The sequence below is a fragment of the Nicotiana tomentosiformis genome, chromosome 5, assembly GCF_000390325.3.
Source record: "Nicotiana tomentosiformis chromosome 5, ASM39032v3, whole genome shotgun sequence".
NCBI classification, from domain to species: Eukaryota; Viridiplantae; Streptophyta; class Magnoliopsida; order Solanales; family Solanaceae; genus Nicotiana; species Nicotiana tomentosiformis.
In genome coordinates this window covers 107,958,372-107,979,956 of record NC_090816.1, presented here as the reverse complement: position 1 = coordinate 107,979,956, position 21,585 = coordinate 107,958,372, and the positions used below count along the sequence as shown (strand labels likewise).

The following is a 21,585-nucleotide window of genomic DNA, read 5'->3' as shown; positions in this document are numbered from 1 at the left end:
AAGCGAAACAAAAGGTGACTGCATTTGCTTTTTTGTATAGAGATGAAATGTTGTTGTATTCAATATTTTCTGAACTACTAAGTTGTATTGATTAAGATTAACCGTTTATTACACCTAGCTTTGTAACTTCCTAACTGAACATGTTACTGCACATTCTTTTATTCAATATTACAGACAAACTATTGTCATAATAAAGTTATTTGTTGTTGTTATTTTTAGGAACTCTGAATTATAGTTACAGGTACCGTCAACCTAAAAAAGATAAGTTTTTGCTATCTTACTTAATGCAGTCAGTGCACAAACTATGACTTTATACATAATTGAAATAAATTATTATTGTGTATGTATCATTGAAATGAATTAAGTGTGCTTTGTATCACTATTAAGCAATTTATGATCTTCATATTAGTAATACCATGGTATAATTTATGTCGTCTATGTTTGCTTTATCGTGCAAGCTTTGAATGAGACCGTGCTTTCAATTGTCTCTATCAGATATCTGGTGTTAGATTTAAATAAACAATGAATAAGAGCTTAGCATTATTAAGGTGAAATTATGAATTCTGGGATAAAATTAAGACAATGTGAGAAATCTGTGTCGTCGCTTTTGGAACATTTTGTTGTTAATAATTCAAGTGGTATTTCATCGTCCTTTTAATGCCATAATAGACTCATCTTTCCTTCTTTAAAGAGGTTACAAAGTACCATTTCTTATCATCAATATAGTCTATAACATTACGTTTAGTCGTGATTGTGTGCATATGTCACGATCCAAAATCTCACATGTCGTGATGGCGTCTATCTTAATATTAGGCAAGCCGACAACCTAAATAAACCACAATTCCTTTAAGTTTGAAAACACAATAAATATATTTAAGAGTAAAATCCCACAGTTTGTGATACAAAATGAAATACTATCTGAAAATATAGAATAATACAAATAACTGATAGAAAAGAGAGTCAATGTCTGCGGACGCCAAGCAGCTACCACGATAGTCTCCAACAGATAAATCTCCAAAAATCTAGCAACCGTCGTATCTGGAAGTACCTGGATCTGCATTCGAAGTGTAGAGTGTAGTATGAGTACAGCCGACTCAATGTACTCAATAAGTAACAAGACTAACCTTTGGGATGAAAGTAATGACGAGCTCAACAATTACAGTCCAATCATAAAAAAATAAGAGTACAAAAATATAGGCATGCTTTCAAGTTCAACAGTTAAACTCAATACAAGAAAAATAGATCAAAATCTCAATGATATGAGGAATATGACATCTCTATGTCTACATGCCAATGTACATGTCATATGTGATACAACATAATGAAAAATCTCACGTACTCGCACTCTTAGATTACTCAATCACTCAGTATTGTACGGGGAAGATCCATCACTCAACATAATATCAACTGCGCTCACTGTGGGGGAGGGGGGTGTAGACTCCGAATGGGCTCCTTCAGCCCAAGTGCTATAATAAACCATTTAGGCCTGTTGTGGCGTGCAGCCCGATCCCATAACAATAAATCCTATAAGGCCTGCTGCGGCGTGCAACACCGATCCATATAATAATAAAGCCTATAAGTCATGTTGCAGCGTGCATGTCCGATCCATAATAAATATATATATATATATATATATATATATATATATATATATATATATATATATATATATATATATATATATATGGCCTGCTGCGGCGTGCAGATATATAAAGCCAATATAGCTTGTTGCGGCGTGTAGCTCGATACCATAAATATTCTCACAACTTGATGAACATGACTAAGTATGAAATTTATCGGCATGTAGCCTAAACATGATCTTTAATATGAGTCTCAGCTCAATTTCTCTAACATGTAGAGGATATGTGGTTAATGACATCATTATTTGATTATGCAACTCCACAGAAATAATTAAGTCGTAATTTCTATGGTGCACGCCCACATCTGTCACCTAGCATGTGCGTCACCTCCAAATAATTCATATACCACATAATTCAGGGATTCATACCCTCATAACCAAGTTTAGAAGTGTTACTTACCTTAAACTGTGCAAATTCTCTTTTCCAATAAGCTTTTGCCTCGCGAATCGGCCTTTGAACACTTCAAATCTAGTCACAATTAATTCGGTACGGTCAACACAAATTATAGGAATCAATTCCATATGAAAATACTAAACTTTCCAATTAAATCAAAAAATCTACCCAAAAATCAACAGCGGGGCCCACGTCTCGAACCCGATAAAAGTTACAAAATATGAACGCCCACTCAACCACGAGTCCAATCATACCAAATTTACCAAATTCCAACATCAATTCGACCTCCAAATCTTAAATTCTTATTTTAAAATCCCTATGCCCAAATTCTCGAATTACACCTTAAAAACACGTAATCTAGTCAGAATACTCAATGATAATTCAATATTATTGACTAACAATGATCACAAGTGACTTACCTCAAGAATTCTCGTGAATTCCCTCTGCAAAATCGCCCCCAACCGAGTGTTTGAAGTCCAAAAATGAGAAAGAATCTCGGAACCCCTTGTTTTAACACTGCCAGTGTTTTCGCATCTGCGATAAACTTGGCCGCATCTTTGCTCTCCCAGATGCAAGGTCTTCCAATGCTTCTGCGGCTCAGTGCACTTCTACGGACTCGCTTCTGCGAAGAAGCTGCCCCTTCCATTTTCCACTTCTGTGATGGACCTGTCGCAGATGCGACTCCGCTTCTGCGGTCATCCATGCGCACCTGCGACCACTGTCTCATTCAGCCTCTTTTCGCTTCTACGCAGCCATACTCACTTCTGCAAGCTCACACCTGCGAGCAAAATTCTGCAGGTACGATTGAACTAGAAGGCAGAATTCCAACAAATGCTTCAAGTCCAAATTTAATCTGCTAACCATCCGGAATCCACCTGAGGCTTCTAGGACCTCGACCAAATATACCAATAAGTCCCAAAATATCATATAAACTTAGTCGATGCCTCAAACTATATTAAACAACGCTAAAAATATGAATCACACCCAATTCAAGCCTGATGAAAACTAACGAACTCCAACTTCTATATTGGATGCCGAAACCTGTCAAATTATGTGCGATTGACCTCAAAATGACATAACAGACCTAGAAAAATTTTCAGAACTGGATTCCGACCCCGATACTAATAAAGTCAACTACCGATTTAACTTCCAAACTTTCCATTTCAAACTTTAGCCATTTCAAGACAAAATCAACTACCGACTTCCAAATAAATATTAGGACACACTCCTAAGTTCAAAATCACCATACTGAGCTATTGAAATCATCAAAATACTATTCCGGTGTCGTTTACACATAAGTCAATTTCCGGTTAATTATTTTGATTTAAACTTTAAATCTTGGAACTCAGTATTCCAATTCATTCCGAAACTTTTCCGACAAATCATATAATCACAATTGAGCATAAAATATTCTGTAAATGGGAAAACGAGGTTGTAATACTAAAAACTACCGGTCGGGTCATTACATTTTCCCCTCTTAAACAAACGTTCATCATCCAACTGGTTTAGAATCGTACATGGAATCTCAAATAGGTGTGAATATTTGCTCCGTATCTCCCGCTCAATCTCCCAGGTGGCTTCTCCGACTGGATGGCCTCTCCACTGCACTTTCACCGAAGCTATGTTCTTTGATCACAACTTTGGAACTTGCCGGTCCAAAATGGCAACCGGCTCCACATCATAAGTCAAGTCGCCATCCAACTGGACCGTACTGAAATCCAAAACATGAGATGGATCTCAGACATACTTCCAGAGTATGGATACATGGAACACTGGATGAACAACTGATAGATTAGGCGGCAATGCAAGTTCATAAGCCACCTCTCCAATCCTTTTAAGTAATTCAAAAGGTCCAATATACCGAGGGCTCAACTTTCCCTTCTTCCTGAATCTCATAATACCTCTTATAGGAAAACTTTTGAGTAGCACCTTCTCTCCCACCATGTAAGCAACATCGTGAACCTTCCAGTCGGCATAACTCTTCAATCTAAACTGCACCATGCGAAGTCGATCCTGAATCAATTTAACCTTTTCCAAAGCATCCTAAGCTAAATAAGTACCCAATAGCCTAGCCTCACCCGGTTCAAACCAACCTACCAGAGATCGACACCGTCTCCCATACAAAACCTAATATGGAGCCATCTGAATGCTCTATTGGTAGATTTTATTATATGAAAACTCTACAAGCGGCAGAAACGGATCCCATGAATAGTGCACTCATACTGTCCGTTTGTCTGAGGGTGAAATGATGTACTCAACTGAACCTATGTGCCTAATTCTCGATGCACTGTTCTACAAAACTGTGATGTAAAATGTGTGCCCCGATCTAAAATGATGGACACCGGCACACCGTGAGGGTGAATAATCTCCCGTATATAGATTTCAGCCAAACTATCCAAAGAATAAGTAGTACCGACTGGAATAAAATGCACAGACTTGGTTAACCAATCCACAATCACCCAAATAGAATTAAACTTCATTGAAGTCCGTGGGAGTCCAACTACGAAGTACATGGTAATACGCTCCCACTTCCACTCCGGAATTTCAAGTCTTTGAAGCAATCTGCCCAGTCTCTGATGCCCATACTTCACTTGCTGACAATTTAAACACTGAGCTACAAATCCCACTATATCTTTTTTTATCCTCCTTCACCAATAATGTTGTCTCAAGTCCTAATACATCTTTGCGGCACCCGGATGAATGGAATATCACGAACTATGGGCCTCCTCAAGAATTAACTCCCGCAGTCCATCTATATTTGGCATACAAATCCGACCCTACATTCTCAACGTCCCATCATCTTCAATAGTAACATCTTTGGCATCGTTGTGCTGAACTGTGTCCTTCAGTACAAGCAAATAAGGATCATCATACTAGCACTCTCTGATGCGGTCATATAAGGAAGACCGAGAAACCACACAAGCTAGAACCCGACTTTGCTCCGAAATATCTAATCTCACGAACTGATTGGCCAAGGCATGAACATCAACTGCAAGAGGTCTCTCACTAACAGGAATGAATGCAAGGCTACCCATGCTCACTGCCTTTCTACTCAAGGTATCGACCACCACATTAGCCTTCCCGAAATGATACAGAATGGTAATATCATTGTCCTCTAGCAACTCCAACCATCTTCGCTGCCTCAAATTTAGATCCTTCAATTTGAATAAGTGTTGAAGACTCCGATGATCCGTAAATACTTCACAAGACACACTAGAGAGATAGTGCCTCTAAATCTTTAATGCATGAACAATGGCTGCCAACTCTAAATAATGTACAAGGTAGATCTTTTCATGTGGCCTCAACTGGCGCGAAGCATAATCAATCACTCTACCCTCCTGCATGAAGACACACCCAATACCAATCCGACAAGCATCGCAATACACTATATAAGAGCCTGAAGCTGAAGGCAAAACTAGAATTGGAGTTGTGGTTAAGGCAGTCTTAAGCTTATGAAAGCTCTCCTCACACTCATCCGACTACCTAAAAGGAGCACCTTTCTAGATCAATTTGGTCAAGGGCGATGCAATATACGAGGAGCCCTCCACAAAGGGACAATAATACCCAGCCAAGCCGAGAAAACTCTAAATCTCGGTAGCTGAGGATAGCCTGCGCCAACTCTGGACTGCCTTTATCTTCTTCGGATCTACCTGAATCCCCTCACTGGACACCACGTGCCCTAAGAACAACACCGAACTAAGCGAAAACACACATTTGGAGAACTTGCCATAAATTTTCTCCTCCCTCAACCTCTGTAACACAATACTCAAGTGTTGTGCATGCTCCTCCTGGCTACGTGAGTACATCAAGATATCATCAATAAATACTACGACAAATGAATCAAGATATGGCTGGAATACAATGTTCATCAAGTGCATGAACCCTGCTGGGGCGTTGGTCAGCTCAAAATACATTACTAGAAATTCATAGTGACCATATCAGGTGTTGAATGTCATCTTTAAAATATCCGAATCCCGAATCTTTAACTGGTGATACCCAGACCTCAAATCAATCTTAGAGAACACCCTTGCTCCCTGAAGCTTGTCAGATAAATCAACAATATGTGGCAAAGGATACTTGTTCTTAATTGTAACTTTGTTCAACTGCCTGTAGTCGATGCACATCTGCATAGTACCTTCTTTATTTTTCACAAATAGAACTGGTGCACCCCAAGGCGACACAGTAGGCCTAATAAAACCCTTATCAAAAAGTTCCTGAAGTTTCTCTTTCAGTTCCTTCAACCCAGCTAGTGCCATAAGATACAGAGGAATAAAAATGGGCTGAGTACCTGACACCAAGTCAATAACAAAGTCAATATCCCTGTCAGGTGGCATACCCGACAGGTCTGCAGGAAATACATCCAAAAAGTCTCGCACTAACGGCACATAATCAATAGTAGGAGTGTCTGCATCAATATCTCTCACAAAGTCCAAATATGACAAACACCCATTCCCAACCATCTGTTGGGCCTTCAAATAAGAAATTACCCTGCTGGGAACATAATCCAGAGAACCTCTCCACTTAAACCTCAGCAATCCCGGCATCGCCAACGTCATGGTTTTAGCATGATAGTCCAGAATAGCATGACATGGGGACAACCAATCCATATCCAAGATTACATCAAAATCAACCATACTAAGCAATAAGAGATAAGCTCTAGTCCCACAATAGTCACTACACATGATCGATATATACGATCCACAATAATAGTATTGCCCACGGGAGTGGATACATGAATAAATGAGAGTAAGGACTCACGCGGTATATCCAGATAACGTGCAAAATATGATGATACATACGAATATGTGGAACCAGGGTCAAATGATATAGAAGCTTCCCTGTGGCATAATGAGACAATACTTGTGATCATTGTGTCTGAAGAAACGACATATGGCCTAGCAGGAATAGCATAGAATCGAGCCTGATCGCCACCTGATCGACCTCCCCTTCTAGGGCGATCGCTGGCTACCCGCTCCCCACCCCGAGCTGGCTGGGCAAGTGGCATAGCAGCTGGTGCAGGAATTGTAGCTTGACTCCTCTGCTAAACTGGACCTCGCGAAAGGCGGGGACAATATTTCCTCACATGACCCAGCTCTCCACACTCATAGCAATCCTTCTCGAAAAATAGCGGCAAGTTCTGAGGCGGACCTCGAGAACCATAATAAATACCAGAAGAACCTGGTACAGATGAACCCTGAACTAATGGTGCACGAGATGAACTCTGAGCTGGAAGTGCACTAAGAGAAGACTAACCCGGTCGAGCCCTGTATCAACCATGACTAGCTGATGCGCCACGATTAACTGGATGAGCCATCTGAGCGGGCCTATAAGGACGACCCCTACTGTGATAGAGATGTCCCCCAAAAGGAACACCGCTAGAATTACCCGGACCACGAGGACTCTTGGCCTCCCTCTCCTCATGCTCCAAAATACAGACCATCTCTAGCTGCCGAGCACTATCAACCCTTGTCCCTCTCAGTGAGAACCAACCAAACTGCATGACAAGTCAATTCTGAAAATCGCATCTCATACTGGGTCACGGACAAGACCTCCTGACGTAGATGCTCGAACTGCCTGTGCAGCTCTTCTCTACGGGTCTGTGGCACAAACATCTCCAAGAATAATATGGAGAACTCATGCCATGAAAGTGGTTCTGCACCAACTGGTCTGCCCCTCTCATAAGTCTCCCACCATCTGAAGGCTGCCCCAGTCAGCTGAAAAGTAGTGAATGAGACCCCACTGATCTCTAGAATACTCGTTGTATGAAGAATCCGGTGGCATCTGCCCAAGAAATCTTGAGCATCCTCTGACTCAGTCCGTTGAGTGATGGTGAATGGAGTCTCCCAAATCTCTCTAGTCTCTTCTACTCCTCATCATTCATAATAGAACCCACCTGGGCTTGAGTAGCTGCAACCGGTTAGACTAGTAGTGCCCCCGGTATCTGAATTCCCCGCACTACCTGCTCTAGAGTACGGGCGACAAGGGTATGAGTTTCTCCCCCGACATGAGAAGTGGCTAGTGCAGCCTAAACCGAAACCACTTGAGCAAGTCCAGTGCAAACAGTCAATATCTGGGCCAAAGCCTCATGAAGGCCTGGAATCACAACAGGCATAGCTAGTGCTTGAGCTGGCCCCACCGGCTAAACTATATTTGAAATCTGCTCCTGGGATGGAGCAACTGGTGGTTCTACAGGTGCTGCTCTAACTACTGTACGAGCTACACCTGGGTCTCTACCACGACCCCGACCTCTCGTGGCCATAACTGGTGGCACCGGTGGCTGGCTATCAAATCTGGTAGTACATGTCCTTACCATCTGTGAGAAAATAGAATAATAAAAATTTAAATTCCTAAATCAATAAATTCGCACCACAGAATACAAGAAAGTGAAATTTTTCTAAGGGTTCGGCAGCCTCTCGAAGATAAGTACAGACGTCTCCGTACCGATCTGCAAGACTCTACTAAACCTGCTCATGACTCATGAGACCTATGTAACCTAGGCTCTGATACCAACTTGTCACGACCCAAAATCTCATATGTCGTGATGGCGCCTATCTTAATATTAGGCAAGCCGACAACCTAAATAAACCACAATTCCTTCAAGTTTGAAAACACAATAAATAAATTTAAGAGTAAAATCCCACAATATCTGATACAAAATATTGTCTTTACACATTACACTCCCAAAACCTAGTATCACCAAGTACATGATCATTTAAATGACAATATAGTGTGACTGATAAAAATATTGTCTGAAAATATAAAACAGTACAAATAACTGATAGAGAAGAGAGTCAAGGTCTGCGTACGCCAAGAAACTACCTCGATAGTCCCCAACAAATAAATCTCCAAAAATCTAGCAATCGTCGTATCCAGAAGTACCTGGATCTGCACACGAAGTGTAGAGTGTGGTATGAGTACAACCGACCCAATGTAATCAATAAGTAACAAGACTAACCTTTGGGCTGAAAGTAGTGACGAGCTCAACAATTACAGTCCAATCATAGAAAATAAGAGTACAAAAATGTAGGCATGCTTTAAAGTTCAACAGTTAAACTCAATACAAGAAACATAGATCAAAATCTTAATGATATGAGGAATATGACATCTCTATGTGCACATGCCAATGTACATGTCATATGTGATACAACATAATGAAAAATCTCACGTACTTGCACACTTAGAGTACTCAATCACTCAGTATTGTACGGGGAAGATCCATCACTCAACATAATATCAATTGCGCTCACTGTGATGGGGGTGTGCAGACTCCGAAGGGGCTCCTTCAGCCCAAGCGCTATACTAAGCTATTTAGGCCTGCTGCGGCGTGTAGCCCTATCCCATTATAATAAAGCCTAAGTTGTCAAACATGTAGAGGATTAAACATCATACGAACTTAGTCGATACCTAAAATTACATTAAACAACGCTAATAACATGAATTTCACCAAATTCAAGCCTGATGAAAACTAACGAACTCCAACTTCTATCCGATTGACCTCAAATTTTACACACAAGTCATAAATGACATAACAGACCTATAAAAATTTTCAGAACTGGATTCCGACCCCGATAACAATAAAGTCAATTCCTAGTCAAACTTCCTAACTTTTCATTTCCAACTTTAGCCATTTCAAGCCAAAATCAACTACGCACTTCCAAAGAAACACTCCTAAGTCCAAAATTACCATATAGAGCTATTGGAATCAACGAAACTCTATTTCGGGGTCGTTTACACATAAGTCAATATCCGGTCAACTATTTCGACTTAAACTTTAAATCTTATAACTAAGTGTTCCAATTCATTTCGAGACTTCCCCGACAAATAACATAATCACAATTGAGCATAAAATATTCTGTAAATGGGGAAATTGGGCTGTAATATTAAAAACGACCGGCTGGGTCGTTACTTTCTCCCCCTCTTAAATAAACGTTCGTCCTCAAACTGGTTTAGAATCATACCTAGTATCTCAAATAGGTGTGGATATTTTCTCTACATCTCCCGCTCAATCTCCCAGGTGGCTTCTCCCACTAGCTGGCATCTCCACTACACTTTCACCGGCGCTATGTTCTTTGCTCTCAATTTTCGAACCTGCGGGTCCAAAATGGCCACCGGCTCCACATCATAAGTCAAGTCTCCATCCAACTTGACCGTACTGAAATCCAAAATTTGAGATGGAACTCCGACATACTTGTGGAGCATGGATACATGGAACACTAGATGAACACCTGATAAACTCACGGCAATGCAAGTTCATATTCCACCTCTCCAATCCTTTTAAGTACTTCAAAAGGCCCAATATACCTAGGTCTCAAGTTTTCCTTCTTCCCAAACCTCATAACATCTCTCATAGGCGAAATTCTGATTAGCACCTTCTCTCCCACCATGTAAGCAACATCGCGAACCTTCCAGTCGGCATAACTCTTTTGTCTAGACTGTGCCTTGCGAAGTCGATCCTAAATAAATTTAACCTTTTCCAAAGCATCCTAAACTAAATAAGTACCCAATAGCCTAGCCTCACCCGGCTCAAACCAACCCACCAGAGATCTACACCGTCTCCCATTCAAAGCCTAATATAGAGCCATCTGAATGCTCGATTGGTAGTTGTTGTTATATGCAAACTCTGCAAGCGGTAGAAACTGATCCCAAGAAACCCCGAAATCTATAACACAAGCGCGTAACATATCCTCCAATATCTGAATAGTGTGCTCGGACTGTCTGTCCGTCTGAGGGTGAAATGTTGTACTCAATTGAACCTGTGTGCCTAATTCTCGTTGCACTGCTCTCCACAACTGTGATGTAAATTGTGTGCCCCGATATGAAATGATGGACCTAGGTACACCATGAAGGCGAATAATCTCGCGGATATAGATTTCAGCCAAACGCTCCAAAGAATAGGTAGTGCCCACTGGAATAAAATGCGCGGACTTTATTAACCGATCCACAATCACCCAAATAGCATCAAACTTTCTCGAAGTCCTTGGGAGTCCAACTACGAAGTCAATGGTAATACGCTCCCACTTCCACTTCGAAATTTCAAGTCTCTGAAGTAATCCGCTGGATCTCTGATGCTCGTACTTCACATGCTGACAATTTAAACCCTACTATAACACTACAATTAGTCGTGATTGTGTGCATATTTGCCTAGGCTTCTGCCTCATCTCAGTTGGTAATTATTTAATTAGACAAGTTTGTCATATACATAAGAGTTTGAAATAAAAATGCAATAGTAGATACCAACTATTGTTAATCTACTTGAGTACAACCTTCTATAACTGAAAATCGGATAAACGCGTAAGAGAAACTGCTGCCATGTGCTAAATTTAGGGCAAACTGAGATATCATATGAAGTCGGAAATATTTTTTGTACTACCCCTAATAGAAATTTTGATATGCTCTTGCGTTACCTTAATTATATTGGTTCGCTTGGCAGTTCGAAAACTTTAGATTGTGATTCCGAGTATATCGTTCAAACAAAACAAATGCAAGAGCTGCATTTTCTTTTGCTATGGTGTTTTTATGGTATCAGTATAGTGTGGAAAATACTGAAGGAAGATCATGATTCAACCTTATCATGACAGATTAATTTGTGAGAATGAGATTCTATTCAGTTTAAGATTTCGTCATCCAATTGCTATATGAATTCCCTTCTACTAGAAGATCTTCTGTAAAAAAAATTTAATTTCTATTCTTTTAAATTATATAAAAAGTAATCTAGCTGAAGTAGATATGGTTTACTGAAAAGCCTCCAGCATGTATTTAGGGCGCTCAAAGCGGAGGCGTGCTATAGTGAATACTGAGACTTTTCATGAATCATAATAGGATTTTTCTGTCATCCAATTCGAACATCTCTTCTAATTATTTTTCTTTTCTTTTTCTCCCCAAGACTATCTTCTGATTAGACAGAGAGTCTAAAAGGTGTGATGAACTTCCAGGCACTGCAACAATACCTTTGCCATTGTCCAATTCAGTAGATGAATATTGTTAGGAGTGTCCAAATGTGCATGCGTTCTACATGTTTCTATAGCAGATGTACTAATGTACTTTTTAAGCGACTGCACTTTCCCTAATTTGAAATTTGAATTTGATTTTGTTATGGGAAATACCTTGCTTTATATTTATAATGAGTTATGCTATTTTAAAAATATTTGCCCTTGAGATAATCTCATCTAGCAGTGATATAATGGAAATTTATTGAACATTAGAAAAGTAAATTTCGTGACTTTTATCGTGCGGAAATAACAGCAAAAGTTGCTACCATTAAGTGAACATCTCTGGATCTATTTGATAAAACAAGAATTTTATTTTCTTTAAGAAAAATAATAATAAATTTCTTCGTAAAGTGCAATGTTGTGCCCGTGCTAAGCACGGGCTTGCATCATCTAGTATTGAGTATAAACCCGCGACATTCTCAAAGTCGATCTTACTTCGACCTCTAACGTTTAGGAAGACTGCGCAAAGGTAATTCTTCTTTCTTTAATTTTTCTGCGTTTTCTGTCTTTTTTTATAGGTCGAATGAGAAGGATTTGTTCTTGTTTAACAAGATGGTCCATACATGAAGAAGATAATCACAAGACGTGAGGGGATAAGTACTCATCCCCGCCCAAATAACATAGAGATTACTCTCAAGGTGGCCCAAATATCATAGATATTACTCTCATCACAACTCGAATATCGGAGAGATTACGTAATGATCTGGTCGCTTGTTTCGAGAGTTGTAGCTCTGTTCCCTCATTTACTACTCATTTATGCTTTACAATTGTTATGTGACTTGCCGGGGTAGTTGGTTCGGGTCCTGTAAGGTTTCAGAATGAATTGAGATACTTAGTCTCAAGGAAGAAAAACTTAAGTTGAAAAGGTTAACCGGGTGTGAATTTATGTATAGACGACTCCAGAATGGAGTTTTGATGGTTCTGTTAGCTTCGTTGGTGATTTTGGACTTAGGAGCGTATCCGGATTGTGATTTGGAGGTTGGAAGATTGCTGAAGGGGGGAGTCTGCTGGTGTAATCGCACCTGCGGAGCATGGATCGCAGGTGCGAGATGTGTTGCACAGAAGCGGCCAAGAGTGGAGTTGGGTAGTGCTCGCAGGTGCGAAGAGATTGACCGCACCTGCGGAGTCGCAGGTGCTAAGGTTGGAGCGCAGAAGCGAAAATGGAGACAGGTCCTGGGTCCGCAGAAGCGGTCGTGTGTCTCACAGAAGCGAGTCTGCTAGTGCGCTCTTTTGGTCCGCAGGAGTGGAGGGAACCGCAAAAGCGGGATATAGAGCGCTTCCGCGATACTGCAAAAGCGGATAAGTTGTCACAGGTGCGAAGAGGCCTGGGCAGTGTTTTAAAAATAAGGGTTCCGTGATTTTCACCAGTTTAAACATTTCAACCTCGGTTTAAGGCAATATCTGAGAGGAATTTCGAGGGGTTGCTTGAGGCAAGTCACTTGTGGTTAAATTTATTCAATATTTATGTTTCAGGATTGAATTTCCCACCAAGATTGTGTGGTTCTGAAGTATAATTTGGGAGTTTGAGGCTTGGGATTTGGAGAGTTTAAATTGGGGATTTGGGTGTTGATTTGGTGTTGGATTTTGGTAAATTTAGTATGGATGGACTCGTGGTTGAATGGGCTTCCGAGTTTTGTGACTTTTATTGGATTCCGAGACGTGGACCCTGGGGCCAACTTTTGAGTGGACTTGTTAACTTTTAATTAAAAGCTTAGTAAGTTTATATGAAATTTGTTCCTTTAGCACATGTTGATTGTATCGAACTAATTGTGGCTAGATTCGAGGCATTTGGAGGTCGATTCGCTAGGAAAGGGTGTGTTGGAGTAGAGATTTGCACGGTTTGAGGTAAGTAACACTTCTAAGCTTGGTTATGAGGGTGTGAAACCCCGAATTTTGTATTATGTGATTGGTGTTGAGGTGATGCATGTGCTAAGTGATGGGCATGTAGGCGTGCACCGTATGAATTGTTACTTGGTCGATTCCATGGAACTGAATAGTTGTTAAATCTTGCTGTTACCCATATTTTCACCATGAGCTAGATCTATTGAGCTGTCAATCATGTTAGAAACCCTATTTAGGCTATATGATGGTACTATTGGGACCCACAGTGGTCGTACCTTGCTGCTGAACTAGTTGCCTAATCTGTCAAATTTTACTCAGTCATCGTTATTGCTTGCATATTATGTTTCAGTCTCTGTTGACTTTATTTTTATATTATATCATCATTCGTGGGATGAATATCATGATTTTGGTGAGCCCGAGAGACTGGAGAAGTTTTTGGCTGAATGCCTATTGTGAGTAGTATTTATGGGATCGGGTTACACGCCGCAACAAGTTTATTGATTCATGCCAAGATTTGTCTTATTATAGTGCTTGGGCTGGATCGCCCCCTCCAGAGTCTTCACACCCACAGTGGGCGCAATGCTAGCAGTTATGACATTTGGGCTGGATCTGCCCTGTTATGTGTTAAATTTTGTTGTGAAATATGAAAGCATGTCTAAGTTATTGTTGAAAGCATGTCTAAATTTCTTGTACCTTCACTTGTAGAATACAAATATCTGAGATATCATTGTTATGTTTTCTATAACTTTTCGTATTGTTAAATGTTGAAAGTAGACCGTAATAATTGGACTTGTCACTACTTTCAGTCCAAAGGTTGGATTTGTTACTTATTGAGTTGGTTGTGCCCACGCTACATCTTGCACCTTGTGTGCAGATTCAGGTGCTTCCAGTTTCGGAGGTAGTTGATTTGCCGAGGCGAGACCTCCGGAGATCATCGAGGTAGTTGCTTGGCATTCGCAGATCTTGACTCTCCTCCCTTATCTTTCAGTTTATTTATTTTGTTTTTACTTCCAGATAGTGTACTAGACCTTGTTAATTCATAGATGCTCATGTACTCAGGGACACCCCGATTTTGGGAAGAATTATGTATTGAATTATGATTTCCTATCTTGTTTTAAGAGATTTGTTTTATATTTGTTAAAATTGTTTTAGTATCTTTCCAAGTTTTTTTAAACTGTTGGAAATGTCTGAATAGTCGACTTGCCTAGTACCATGATAGGCGCCATCACGATGGGTTGGTTTAGGGACAAGTTGGTATCAAAGCCTATGTTACATAAGTCTCACGAGTCATGAGCAGGTTTAGTAGAGTCTTGCAGATCGGTACAGAGACATCTATACTTATCTTCGATAGGCTGACGAACCCTTAGGAAACTTCACATTCTTATATTCTTGTCGTGCTGATTTGTTGATTCCAGAAAACTAAAACTTCTGTTATTCTATTCTCTCACATATGGTGAGGACACGTGCTACTGGACATGACGAACAACCAATAGTACCACCAGCCAAGTCCACGAGAGGCTGAGGTCGCGGTAGGGGTCGCGGTAGGGGAAGAGATGCAGCTCATACAATAGCTAGAGTAGCACCTGCAGATCCACCAGTTGCTCTAACTCAGGAGCAGGTCCCAGATGTGATGGAGCCAGTAGGGCCAGCTCAGGCACCAGCTGTGCCCTTTATGATTTCAGGACTTCAGGAGGCTTTGGCTCAAATTTTGACGGTGTGCACTAGCCTTGCTCAGGCAGTTTCTATTCAGACCAAGCCAGCCACTTCTCAGGCCGAAGGAGGTACTCAGACTCCTGCCGCCCATACTCCAGAGCAGGTGATGCAGGGACTTCAGACGCCGGGGGTATTGCTATCCCAGTCGGTTGTAGCTGTTCAGGCCCAGGTAGGTCCCGTTATGACTATGATGAGCATAAGAGACTTGAGAGGTTTGGGAGACTCCAGCCTCCATCATTCAGTGGGGCTGAGTCTGAGGATGCCCAGGACTTCTTGGATAGATGCCGGCAGATTATTCACACAACAGGTATTTTAGAGACCAGTGAGGTCTCGTTCACTACTTTCGAGTTTTCTAGGGCTGCCTTCAGATGGTGGGAGGCCTATGAGAGGAGCAGGCCAGTCGATGCTACACCACTATCATGGCGTGAGTTCTCCATTCTCTTCTTGGAGAAGTTTGTGCCACCGACCCATAGGGAGGAGCTGCACAGGCAATTCGAGCAGCTACGCAAGGACGGCCTGTCTGTGACCCAGTATGAGGTGAGATTTTCAGAGTTGGCTTGTCACGCAGTTTGGTTGGTTCCCACCAAGAGGGAGAGGATTAGGGGGTTCATTGATGGCCTCACCTATCAGTTGCATTTTCCTATGACTCGGGAGAGTATATCTGGTGTTCAGCTCGACGAGGTGGTTGATATTGCTCAACAATTAGAGATGGTCCGTAGTCAAGATCATGAGGAAAGGAGGGCCAAGAGGCCTCGTGGATCGAGTGGTTTCGGTGGTGTTCTTTCTGGGGGTCAGTTCTACCACAGCAGGGGTCGTCCGTATAGGCCTGCTCAGGTGGCTCATCCAATTCCCCGTGGTGCATTATCCAGCCATGGTTCATACAGTGCTCGTCAGAGTCAGTCATCTCTCAGTGCCCTTCCAGCTCAAAGTTCATCCTGTGCTCTTTCAGTTCAGGGTTCGTCTACACCATGTTCTTCTGGTAGTTATTTTGGTTCACGGGGTCCGCCTCAGTATTTGCCACCATTTTCTAAGAAGGGATGTTTCGAGTGTGGAGAGTAGGGTCATGTGAAGAGGTTCTGTCCCCGCCTTATGGGAGATCCAGTTCAGCAGAGAAGTCAAGCCACGACTTCAGCACCAGTTACTTAACCACCCAACCAACTAGCTCGGGGTGGGGCTCAGTCAGCTAGGGATCGCCCAAGAGGGGGAGGCTAATCAAGTGGCAGTCAGGCCCGATTCTATGTTATTCCTGCCAAGACAGATATTGTTGCATCAGATGCAGTGATCACAGGTATTGTCTCAGTATACCACAGAGATGCTTCTGTATTATTTGACCCTGGTTCCACTTATTCGTATTTATCATCGTATTTTGCTCATTATCTGGATATGTCTCATGAGTCCTTAGTTTCACTTGTTCATGTATCTATGCCAGTGGGAGATACTATTATTGTGGACAATATATATCTGTCTTGTGTAGTGACTATTTGGGGATAGAGAATATGGTTGATCTCTTATTGCTTAGTATGGTTGATTTTGACGTGATCTTAGGTATGGATTAGTTGACTCCATGCCATGCCTGAATTGTCATGCTAAGACCGTGATGTTGGCGATGTCGAGGTTGCTAAGGATTGAGTGGAGAGGCTTTCTAGACCATGTTCCTAGCAGAGTTATTTCATATTTGAAGGCCTGGCACATGGTTGGGAAGGGTTATTTATCTTATTTGTCCTTTGTGAGAGATGTTGGTGGTGATACTCCTACTATTGATTCTATTCCGGTGGTGCAAGATTATCCAAATGTGTTTCCTGCAGATCTGTCCGGCATGCCACCCGATAGGGATATTGACTTTGGTATTGACTTGGAATCGGTCACTCAACCCATTTCTATTCCTCCGTATCGTATGGCACCAGCTGAGTTGAAGGAATATAAAGAACAACTTTAGGAACTTCTTGATAAGGGGTTTATTAGGCCTAGTGTGTCGCCTTGGGGTGCACCAGTTCTGTTTGTGAAGAAGAAGGATGGTACTATGTGGATGTGCATCGACTATAAGCAACTGAACAAAGTAACAATCAAGAACAAGTATCCTTATCGTGCATTGATGATCTATTTGACCAGCTTCAAGGAGCTAAGGTGTTCTCTAAGATTGATTTGAGGTTTGGGTATCACTAGTTGAATATTCGGGACTCGGATATTCTAAAGACAACATTCAGGACCCGTTATGGTCATTATGAGATCCTTGTGATGTCTTTTGGGCTGACCAACGCTCCAACAACATTCATGCAGCTGATGAGTAGTGTGTTTCAGCCTTATCTCGACTCGGCTCTCATAGTATTCATTGATGATATCCTGGTATACTCTTGTAGCCAGGAGGAGCATGCCCAACATTTGAGGATTGTGTTGTAGCGGTTGAGGGAGGAGAATCTTTATGCCAAGTTCTCCAAGTGCGAGTTTTGTCTTGGTTTAGTGGCGTTCTTGGGGCACGTGGTGTCCAGTGAAGGGATTCAGGTGGATCTAAAGAAGATTGAGGCATTTCAGAGTTGGCCCAGACCGTCCTCAGCTACGGAAATTCAGAGCTTTCTCAGCTTGGCCGGTTATTATTGTCGCTTCGTGGAGCGTTTCTCGTCAATTGCATCGCCCTTGACCAGATTGAACCAAAAGGGTGCTACTTTTAAGTGGTCAGATGCGTGTGAAGAGATCTTTCATAATCTCAAGACTGCCTTGACCATAGCTCCAATTCTAGTTTTGCCTTACGCTTCAGGCTCTTATACAGTGTATTATGATGCTTCGCGGATCGGTATTGGGTGTGTCTTGATGGAGGGAGGTAGAGTGATTGCTTATGCTTTACATCAGCTGAAGCCCCATGATAAGAATTACCTTGTTCATGATTTGGAGTTGGCTGCCATCATTCATGCATTCAAGATTTGAAGCCATTATCGCTACGATGTGTCTCGTGAAGTATTTACGGATCATCAGATCCTTCAGCACTTGTTCAAACAAAAGGATCTAAATTTGAGGCAGCGGAGATGGTTGGAGCTGCTAAAGGACTATGATATCACTATTCTGTATCATTCAGAGAAGGCCAATGTGGTGGCCGATGCCTTGAGTAGAAAGGCGACGAGTATGGGTAGCCTTGAATTTATTCTTGTTGGTGAGAGATCGCTTGCAGTTGATGTTCAGGCCTTGGCCAACCAGTTCGTGAGATTAGATATTTCGGAGCCCAGCCGGGTTCTAACTTGTGTGGTTTCTCGGACTTTCTTATATGATCGCATCAGAGAGTGCCAGTATGATGATCCCCATTTGCTTGTCCTTAAGGACACGGTTCAGCATGGTGATGCCAGATATGTCACTATTGGGGATGATGGGGTATTTAGGATGTAGGGTCGGATTTGTGTGCCTAATATGGATGGGCTACATGAGTTGATTCTTGAGAAGGCCCACAGTGCGCAGTATTCCATTCATCCGGATGCCGCGAAGATGTACCAGGACTTGAGGTAACACTATTGGTGTAGAAGAATGAAGAATGATATAATGGGGTTTGTAACTCAGTGCCTTAACTATCAACAGGTGAAGTATGAGCATCATAGACCAGGTGGGTTGCTTCAGAGGCTAGAGATTCCAGAGTGGAAATGGAAGCGGATCACCATGGACTTCGTAGTTGGGCTCCCACGGACTTCGAGGAAGTTCGATGCTATTTGGGTGATTGTGGATCGGCTAACCAAGTCTGCGCACTTTATTCCAGTTGGGACTACTTATCTTTCAGAGCAGTTGGTTGAGATTTACATACGCGAGATTGTTCGTTCTCATGGTATGCCGGTGTCTATCATTTCAGATCGGGGCACGCAGTTTACATTGTAGCTTTGGAGAGCGATACAGCGAGAGTTGGGCACCCAAGTTGAGTTGAATACAACATTTCACCCTCAGACAGATGGACAGTTTAGGAGAACTATTCATATATTGAAGGACATGCTATGCGGTTGTGTCATTGATTTCGGGGTTTCTTGGGATCCGATCTTCCGCTCGCGGAGTTTGTCTACAATAACAACTACCAATCAAGCATTCAGATGGCTCCATATGAGGCTTTGTATGGGAGACAGTGTCGATCTTCGGTGGGTTGGTTTGAGCCTGGGGAGGCTAGGTTATTGGGCACTGACTTGGTTTAGGATGCTTTGGACAATGTTAAATTGATTCAATATCGGCTTCACACAACGCAGTCTAGACAGAAGAGTTACACTAATAAAAAGGTTCGGGATGTTGCTTTCATGGTTGGGGAGAAGGTACTGATCAATGTTTCACCGATGAAGTGTGTTATGAGGTTCGAAAAGAAAAGCAAGTTGAGCCCTCGTTATATTGGGCCATTTTAGGTACTTCAGAGGATTGGAGAGGTGGCTTACAAGCTTGCCTTGCCACCTAGTTTGCTGAGTGTGCATCTGGTGTTTCATGTTTTTATACTCCAAAAGTATGTCGGTGATCCATCTCATGTTTTGGATTTCAGCACGGTTCAGTTGGATGGTGATTTGACTTATGATGTGGAGTCGGTGGCCATTTTGAATTGGCAGGTTCGAAAGTTGAGGTCAAAGAACATAGCTTCAGTGAATGTGCAATGGAGAGCTCAGCCGGTTGGGGAGACTACTTGGGAGACCGAGGGGGAGATGCGGAGGAGATATCCACGCCTATTTGAGACTCCAAGTATATTTCTATACCCATTCGAGGATCAACGTTTGTTTAAGAAAGGGAGGATGTAATGACCTGGCCGGTCGTTTTGAGAGTTGTAGCCATGTACCCCCATTTACTGCTCATTTTATGATTTACAGTTGTTATGTGACTTGTCGGGGTAGTTGGTTCGGGTCCGGTGAGGTTTCGGAATGAATTGAGACACGTAGTATCAAGGATGAAAAACTTAAGTTGAAAAGGTTGATTGGGTGTCGACTTATCCGTAGACGACTCTGGAATGGAGTTTTGATGGTTCTGTGAGCTCCGTTAGGTGATTTTTGACTTAGAAGCGTGCCCAGATTGTGATTTGGAGGTCCGTAGTGAAATTAGACTTGAAATGGCAAAATTTTGAAATTTGAAAGTTTGACCTAGAATGGACTTTGTGGATACCGGGATCGAATTTAGGTCCGTAGTGGAATTAGTCATGAAATGGCAAAAGTTTGAAATTTGGAAGTTTGATCGAGAGTGGACTTTGTGGATACCGGGGTCTGATTGGGGTCTTGGGTGTTTGAGTAGGTCTGTGGTGTCATTTGTGACTTGTGTGCACAATTTAGGTCAATCAGACATGATTTGATAGGTTTCAGCATTGTTTGTAGAAGTTGGAATTTCCTTAGCTTCAATAGGCTTGAATTGTAGAGCGATTCGTGTTTTTGATGTTGTTTGATGTGATTTGAGGGCTCGACTAAGTTCGTATCGTGTTTTAGGACTTGTTGGTATAATTGGTTGAGGTCCCGGGGGCCTCGGGTGGAGTTCGGATGATTAACGGATTGAATTTGGAGTTTGGAAGATTGTTGAAGGTGGGAGTCTGCTGGTGTAATCTCACCTGCGGAGCTTGGATCACAGGTGCGAGCTGTGTTGTGCAGAAGTGGCCAAGACTGGAGCTGGGCAGTGCTCGTAGGTGCAAAGAGATTGACCGCACCTGTGGAGTCGCAAGTGCGAAAGATGGAGTGCAGAAGAGGAAATGGAGACGGGGGCTCGGTCCGCAGAAGTGGTCGTGTGGCTCATAGAAGCGAGTCCGCTGGTGCACTCTTATGGGCCGCAAGAGCGGAGGGAACCGCAGTAGCGGGAGATGGAGTGTCACACCCTATTTTCTTGTGAAAGCGGGCCTCGACGTGTGACAACTCTTTTAAAGGGAGGTATTGAAAGAGAAGAGTCACCACCTAACTATTTTTAAGGTGCGTTAGGGCACCTATTTGTAAATAACTCTGTTTGACTAGTCCATGTCACCAAAGATCGGGTAAGGGCTCAAATTACCTCAAAGAGAAAGTGTTAGGCTCTCTTCGAGGTCCACAACTATGGGTCCA

The 21,585-nt window shown here is 42.2% G+C and overlaps 1 protein-coding gene across 1 annotated transcript; it reads left to right on the top strand.

The window, feature by feature from the left end:
* Positions 1–15,494: 15,494 nt before the first annotated feature.
* On the top strand, positions 15,495–16,636 carry LOC138892966 (uncharacterized). The gene is made up of 2 exons (XM_070176726.1): positions 15,495–15,746; positions 15,806–16,636. Exons 1-2 carry the CDS (start codon positions 15,495–15,497, stop codon positions 16,634–16,636), a joined length of 1,083 nt encoding a protein of 360 aa, XP_070032827.1.
* Positions 16,637–21,585: the final 4,949 nt, after the last annotated feature.